This window comes from Seriola lalandi, unplaced genomic scaffold (genome assembly GCF_002814215.2).
Source record: "Seriola lalandi dorsalis isolate HSWRI2012SDOR001 ecotype SW California unplaced genomic scaffold, Sedor1 jcf7180002054784, whole genome shotgun sequence".
In the NCBI taxonomy this organism is placed as follows: domain Eukaryota; kingdom Metazoa; phylum Chordata; class Actinopteri; order Carangiformes; family Carangidae; genus Seriola; species Seriola lalandi.
Genome location: NW_019525337.1, coordinates 454125 through 462206, shown reverse-complemented (window position 1 = coordinate 462206; position 8082 = coordinate 454125). Strand labels below are relative to the sequence as shown.

The window sequence follows — 8082 nt, the reverse complement described above, 5'->3', positions numbered from 1 at the left end:
AAATGAAAGGGGGCACTAACTAATGTTAGTTAGCTGAACTGCAACTTAAGGCTAAAGTTAGAAACTAGCTAGCATTAGCATTAGCTAATGCTACTTAAATTTACCTAGAGTGTTTCTAGTCATGGGAAGTTCTACTGAAATGTTACTCAAAAAAGTAAGTCAACAGAACTAAAAATTACAGAGCATCTTAAAATCTAAATTCAAGACATTTTAACCTTTGAAATTTTGAATTTTCTGAATTTACTTTTTTTTCTAAAAATTTGAGAGAATAAACCCAAATATGTAATATAACTATAGTAACAAGATAGTAACAAGATACTATGGGTTTTTGTCATAATTACAATTGAAAACTAATTCTGAATGTATCTAATTTGTTGGCTTGGATGATGATACAGTGACATTCATTCACTGAACCCACATTTAATAGATATGGCATTATATTGTGGATGCACACAGCTAACTGTATGATGTGAACGAGTAATAAACACTGGGATCTTTCTCATCTCTCTTCACTCATATAATATGAACCCTGCATGAAGCCTCTAATAGTAAGTGTTCAAGATTGATCCCTGTGAGTTCCCTTCATTCAAACATCTCCTGCAGGAAAGAACAGACTTCACCCAACTCCATCTAAAACATGTTTTATTGTGTAGTCGACACAAGTAATACACTGTTTGTTCCAGTTGCAGACAACTGGCATGAAGTAGACACAACTGTGTGGAATGATTTGTAAAAACAAAAACAGTCTATGGCTTACTGAGTATGACACTGAATCTATGTACAAACTCAAATCAACTCACTGACAGTTTGAAACTTGGAGCACAAAGCTTTTTTTCTTTTATAAATATAAAAAGGGGGAAGGAAGGAAGGCCGCTATGGGCCTAAAAGGGGGATAAAGTCTCTTTCACCGAGACAGCTTAACACTCAACAGAGTTATACATATCCCATTTTCTGTTATGGCACCAGTATCAAAGCATGCCCTGGACTCGCGGCTCTCCATCACGGATGCTTCATCTCAAGCAGGTTTAACAGAGCTAGTAGGCACTGAACCAACAAGTAGAATAGAATAACAACTAAACAAATAAAAAGACTACAAATTAGAGATAGATCTTGACTGTCACATGAGGTATTGTGGATCAAAGCATTTCTGTACATTGTCTCATTTTTCCTTGTTTTTTTTGGAATAGTACGGAGAATCATATTAACGTAATTACAAACCAAAAAAAACTGATCACATAGAATCTACATAAAAGCAACAAATGAGGATGTCAATAACACAATTTTCTATGAGAAAATTCAAACCTAGAATAGCAGTATATTGACATTTATATGTATAAAAACATCCAAAAATATAGCAGCAAACAGGAGAAAAGCATTGATTTTAATCCATTACGTCTGTCATCTTTTTTTTTTCTTTTTTTCTTTTAAACACGTAGCTGGGATTTACTTTCTATAGCAGCGGAATACAAGGAGTGTTTCTCTCCTACTCTCTATCCTTTAATGTACAATCAGAAACCTAATGAACAGGGTTCCTACACAGTTGGACAGAACTCAGTCCTTCCTTTAGAGTCTGATTTGAAGAGTCCTCCTACACGTCTACCTGCTCCTGACGTCGGCCCTGGCCTGTGTAGGAACCCTGATTTGAACTCTACAGGGTTAAGACACACCTCGCTGTTGAGCCTTCACCCTTTTTGCCACTTTTTTGCCGCCTTTTCTCCCCTCGGTTCTCTTGCCAGCTTTGCTCTCCACTTTTTTTTTTTTTTTAGGCAAGTCCCCAAGAAACGCAACCCACGTCTTTTAGGTTTGTGCAAAATCACGTCAATAGCCTCAACACTCCTCTTTTTTTAAGCTTCATCCCCATCCCAGAATCCATGAGCAGTATGTGAACCGAGCTGGAGCACTGGAGGAGACGCTGTCCTGGCGATTTACAGGCAGACTGGAGTTTTAGCTTCACAAATACATCTGGAGGGCAGGGCTGCTCTGGAGGCAGAAATGACCTCACTGCTCAAGTTCAACATCAGTAGGTGGAGCCAGAGTTTGTTATCAAACTACAAAATGCACGCTAAAAAAATAAATAATACTATATAAAAATAAAGTATTATTTTCAGTATAAAAATAATACTTCTTTTTATGTTTACCCCTGGACCTTCAGCTTGTGGCTCAGCACACTGAGGTTGAACTGAAGCAATGATATGAGAGAGAGGCTTTGCCTGTGTGAAACATTTGTCGAACTAAAACTCAGATCTGAGACCTGAACGGCGGTGACGGCGAGACACTGGCTCCATGAGACTTAGCATTCAGTCCTGTTTCTCTGTCATACTGGTCTCTGTCCCATCAGACGAATCAGATCCAGGTGCTGCTCTGACTCTATGACCACATGACTCCTGCTCAGACCCCCGGCTCTGTTTTCATATTGTTTTTCAAACTGTGATTTTTTTTTAGACGAGCCAGCAGTGCTGACCAAAAGTGCTTCTTTTAGAAAACAAAGTTGGAATGGTTTCAGGTTGAACTACATAGAGAAAGAAAACACACAGACTGTGGACCACTCCGCTCGCATCTGCATCCATTTGATCTGATCAAACTGCAGCAAGGTGAGGTGGGTAAAGTGAATGTCATCATGTCCACACCTGAACATCAGAAACCCACAGTCACCAGTTCACAACAACAGAGCGTCTCACACTACACTTGGTTTACAAAAGAAAAGAGGTATAACACTAACTGATAAAGAACTCTAACATGATATATATTAAAGTGACTAAACATAAGCAAGCAGGGGTATATCTGTGTGAGTGTCTGCACTGCAACAGGACAAACATGGCAGCTTGGACAGGAAGTCTAACACATTGTAGATACAACAGAAAAGAAATGAAAAAAAATAAAAGCCTCTTCTCATTAGTAAATGTCAGAATTCAGATGACAACAAACTACAAACCTACTGTACACGACACTTTGGGATGTTTTAGTAGGCAGGCCGAGTCTGCGGTAATTGAAAGATTCCTAGTTTAATATTTGTGGGAATAAGAAAAAATATCTAGTAAAATGTTTGTTTGTGGCTTTAGCTCCAGCCCACGGCGCTCATCAGTGTCTCTTTTCTCCGCTACACTTCTGTAGTGTTCATTTCATTTCCCAGGTTGGGAGGGGACACTGGCAGGAAATGTGACTTGGGGTGTTGTTGCGGGGCGGGGGGCGCTCTGTCCCGTCTCGGCAGTCGTAGCAGACAGCGTGTATGCGGGTGACATGTCGGCCACGATAGCAGCCCACCGGGAGGAAGAAGGATGAGGAGGAGGAGGAGGGGATGCTGAGTTCAGAGGAGGCACACCCCTCCAGCCCTCCCATCACCACCACCTATCCACAACTTTCCCTCGATCATCAGGTCTTGGTGTTACGTAGCTCTCTGTCGTCTCAGATGTTTATGTCTCTGACGTCTGTCGGCGTGCAGGACAGGTCCACGTCCTCGTCCACACGTTTGGTTTCTGTGCTGCTGCTGAGCTGCTGAGCCTGCCGCAGGCTGGACTCCAGCAGAGACTCGATCTGCTCCTGACATGACCGCAAGCAGTCCTGCAAGTACAGAATCAGAGTCAAGACCACCGCACCACTAACCTTAAGAACCAACACTGTTTATTTTAACAGAAAGAGTTTGTCATACCGGGTCGCTGCGAATGACCTGCGACAGGAAGTTGGTGAGGTTTTGGGAGGATAAGGAGGCGTCTTGACTCTTCAGGTAGAGACCTTGAACAGCTGCAACCACACTGCCTGCCGCCACCATGGACGGAGGACTGGCGATGAAGTTAACATCTGCGGAAATGCCAAAGGTACATGTTAGGACATGAATAATCATCAAACACCATGTCTGCTTTATTTCACATACATGAACAGAAAATTCAGTTTTATACTCTATGAGTTCCTGATCATCTTCACCGTTATTCATCATTGACCTGAAATTTAACAGTTCAAACTGACCCCAGAACCTCTGCAGATAATATTACTGATAATAACATCATGGCAGCCATGATCAGAACTAGAGAAGCACCAACTGCAGTTTACCTGACAGCTACACAAACATTTAGTAACTTGTAACAACTCTTCACTTTTAGACTGCTAATCAACAATGGTTGATTATTATTATTGATTATCATCAAAGATACATGGTCAAGCCTCAGCAGCAGTTCAGCAGATAGCCATCATGCACGGGTGAGATCAGAGGTGAGACCCTAGTTTTAGCTGCTTTACCTTTGCTAGCTTCTAGAAGTCGGACATGTTGAGCAGGTGATGGAGTTTAAGTGTCTGATTAAGTGTTCCTCCACATCTGACTTTGACAGCACAGGTGTCGCAGAATACGAGCTTTGTGTCTTCTTCACTCACGGTTAAGAACTTCTACGGTGATGCCATGTTTTTTGAGTGTGAGTGTGTGTGTGTGTGTGTGTGTGTGTGTGTGTGTGTGTGTGTGTGTGTGTGTGTGTGTGTGTGTGTAGGACAGGAACCATCATGTGGTACAGGAGGCATGAGTTTTAAATTTGGCTGGCACAGAATCGTATATCTGAGACGATTGGCCAGTCACTGATCACAGCTGATTGATTAGTGCATCTCTAATTATAATAATAATAATATTAATAATAATAACAACAATAATATGAAGAACAATCACTGAGTTCTAATAAAATATAGAGTATAGGTAAGTATAGAGGAACCAGGGGATATTAAATGAGCAATATACACTGTATGCTTCCATGACAAATCAGTTTCATAATCCAGTCAGCAAACAGGTAGATACATGACCTCTGTGTGTGTGTGTGTGTGTGTGTGTGTGTGTGTGTGTGTGTGTGTGTGTGTGTGTGTGTGTGTGTGTGCGCAGTTCATGTCTCACCTGTAGCACAGAGCGCCACAAATGTCTGGGCATGCTTCCTGAGGATCTGCTTGGTGGACGGGTAGATCTTCAGCTTGGACAGGAAGTGCTCGATGAAGTCGTGAGGTGTGACTGAAGCCAGGTCCCACTTCAGCTTGTTGAGAACCAGCAGCTCCATTTGCTGTGGAACGGACCAGACCAGAGTCAGTCAGTCACTCACACTGACCCACTTACTGCTGGACAGACATGTGCTCCTCTTTACATCTGCTCTGACAATTAGTCCCTGCAGCTGCAGCTCTCTGTCTCTCTGTTCATCTATTATGAAGGTATGTACTTATTTGCTTATTAACATATCTACTCCCCCGTGTCTTTTTTGAATGATTATTACCTCTACATACTATATGTATAATACACCAGTGCATGTTTCTTTCTTCTGTAAACTAACAGGATCAGTTAATGTGAATATGATTATATTCCTGGTGAAGTATCCTAGACTTCATCTGATGGAGTCAAAGCAGAGAAAAGTGTGTGTGACTGTGCGTCTTCTAACAGTCTGCACCTCTACCTTACGGCCACCAGGTGTCACAGTGAGTCAGTGTTTTCTTGGCAGTCACTGAGACCATTCATGAAATCAGAGAGGCCTTCCAGTCACCATGGGAAAGTCACAGGCAGCCATTCAGAGTGGCTGCACCACAGCTACGCTTCTACTGTTTTATTTCAACCACACAACTGATACGTGTCCATTCAACACCATCAACACTCTCCCCTCCACAGTGACAATGACTAACCAGATTGACTGTAAATACTCTGTGTTCTGGCCATGTGGTCTGCAGTGCTGCTCTACTGTATGTGTTATGCAACATCCATGTCTGCACAACTCAATTACCAGGAGTTCTCCAGGCTGGACCGAGTTGTCCGTGTAGATGCAGAGTTTCTCCGCCGTTAAGGGCACAGTCTCCTTCATCTTGGATGCTAGAAACATGCACGTAGCTCCCAGCAGCTGTAGTCGTGTTTTCCTGGTGGCCTCCACTGATAAAAATCTGTCCAAATAGTTCATAGCCAGGGGAAAAACCTCCTCCTCACATTTCTGTTCCTCGCAGACCTGGGAGGTGAGAGAAGCACTTAGAGGTTGCTGTTGCTTGTTGGGAGAAAATTCCTCCCATACATACATATATACACACATATATATCTATATATGCATTATTAAGCCTTAACCCCCACAGGTTTGTCTGTCTGCATTCAACAGTAGTGCCGTTCACAATCCTCCTGAACGAATTTACCACAAATTCAACATTTTGTGTGTTTAATTCGTTCGGAGTTTAGAGTTTAAATAGAGGGATTATTTAATGCAAAGTTAATTTCACATGCAACTGAAAATGTCTTAAGTGAGAATGTGACGAGTTTATAGGAGAAAGTGAGTGTACTGCAGTCATGAAAACAGTCGGGAATTAGTTTGCAGTCAGTTCTGACTGAGACACAAAGGTGGCGTCGATGCAAGTTTCACTCTCTAATTTCAACTTCGTCATCTTTTCAAAAAATATTTAGAAATATTTAAAAATTATCAGGATGCGCACAATTAGCATGTAAATGATCCTCATCGAACACCTGATCGGATCAGAGTCAAATGGGTCGAATTGTAGTTTGTATGAATTTAAAAAAAAATCATTTCTCTGTCTGGGCTTTTTCACGTGCTGCAGGCGATGCTTCCTCCGACTCCGCGATGCACGATTTCAGAAATTAATTAAAAATATAAAACGAGGGAAAATTCTGTTCAAAAGTGTATGTAAATGTTAAAAAACATCTAATCTATCAAACCCGACTGTTTAAATCAACCCAACACTTTTACACTTTTAATAAATGTCCTTTTTCTTGAGCGACCTTCACGGACCTCGGCGGCTCCTGTGGAGCAAAACAAACTTCACCAGTTGATCCCAGTGGAACCAGTTGGAGCAGATATTCTGGACCAGGCCCGAGACACACGTTCATTTCTGCCACATTTAACCCAGTTACTGTCATTGATCCCACTGTTATAGATTTTTAATGATATTAAAATCCTTCTCATATACGACAACAAAGATGGCGCGTAATAGGCTACTGGCACGGGCCGGACTGCATACGTGTACATTGCTGTTATTTAGGAATATTTTCCCCGTGTAATTACATTTCATAACCGTGTGGAAAATATAGGCAGAGGAATAATCAATAACAAATGTATTGACGGTGGGGCTGAAGGCGGTCTGGATCTGCTCTTACAGCCAGGCCGACGGACCACCCAGCACTTATGAGGACATAGTTTTCACAGCGTTTATGTAACAAGCAGTGAAATAACAGACAGGAGCCTCTCACAACCCCGAACTTTAACATTAGGACCGGACCATCTCGGTCTAAGGTGGACTACACAGACCAGCTAGCGGCAGTTAGCAGCGTCACTCAGACACAGAAGGAAAGTTGAAGTAAAGTAGCTACAACCAACCTCCAACATCCAGGTAGCAACTATTTTCCTCATTTTAGGCACAATTTCCTTCTGAACACACTTGAAGTAGTTGGGCGAAGGCAGGTAGGTCTCCTCTGCCTTCAGCATGGTGTGGAGGACCCGGTCGTTGAGCAGGTTGACGTCCTGGTAGGCTCTCCTGATGGAGTCCACCTCGCAGCACAGCAGCTGGTCCTCCATGGTGCCTTTCACTTCTGCCTTAATGTTGCGATAATTTTCAGAGTGTGACGCCGCAGAAGTGACGCGGTGTGGCGGAGGGAACGGGCGACACAAGGCGACGGTCGGTGCTTTTTAAATCACTTTCCTCTCGCGGGGGCTGCTGCTGCTGCCGCGTGCTGCTGCTCCTCCGGTGTGCGCGAGCCCTCTGAAGAACAGAGTGCTTCCCCCCGCAAGACAAAAACCCCTGCCTCGCGCTCAAGAGACACACACACACACACACACACACACACACACACACACACACACACACACACAAAGTTTACCGGCGAGCGCGCGCTCAGGAGGAGGAGGAGGTGGAGTGGGTACGCGCGGTGACGTCAGCTGTTGTTAAGAGGGGGGGATCAAAGCGACAAGCAGTCTGCTAGGGAGCGCGCGAGGAAGGGATTCTATTATATACATATATATAAGGAAAGGGCGAGGGAGGGTGGCGGGATGGGGATCCTCCCCCCTCCCAGAGCCTGGTGGCTTCTGAGGAGGAGGTGGGAGGTCCGGGGCCGAGTCTGGGGAACGTCTGTACCCGGTAGGGAAA

At 43.5% G+C, this 8082-nt stretch overlaps 1 protein-coding gene across 1 annotated transcript; it reads right to left on the bottom strand.

Annotated features, from left to right (window-relative positions):
* Positions 1-625: 625 nt before the first annotated feature.
* On the bottom strand, positions 626-7881 carry ccnd1 (cyclin D1). The gene is made up of 5 exons (XM_023425550.2): positions 7317-7881; positions 5730-5945; positions 4865-5024; positions 3647-3795; positions 626-3558 (listed from the first exon to the last, which is right to left on the bottom strand). The coding sequence occupies exons 1-5, from the start codon at positions 7512-7514 to the stop codon at positions 3403-3405; spliced, it is 879 nt and encodes a 292-aa protein (XP_023281318.1). The 5' UTR covers positions 7515-7881; the 3' UTR covers positions 626-3402.
* Between the last annotated feature and the right edge of the window lie 201 nt (positions 7882-8082).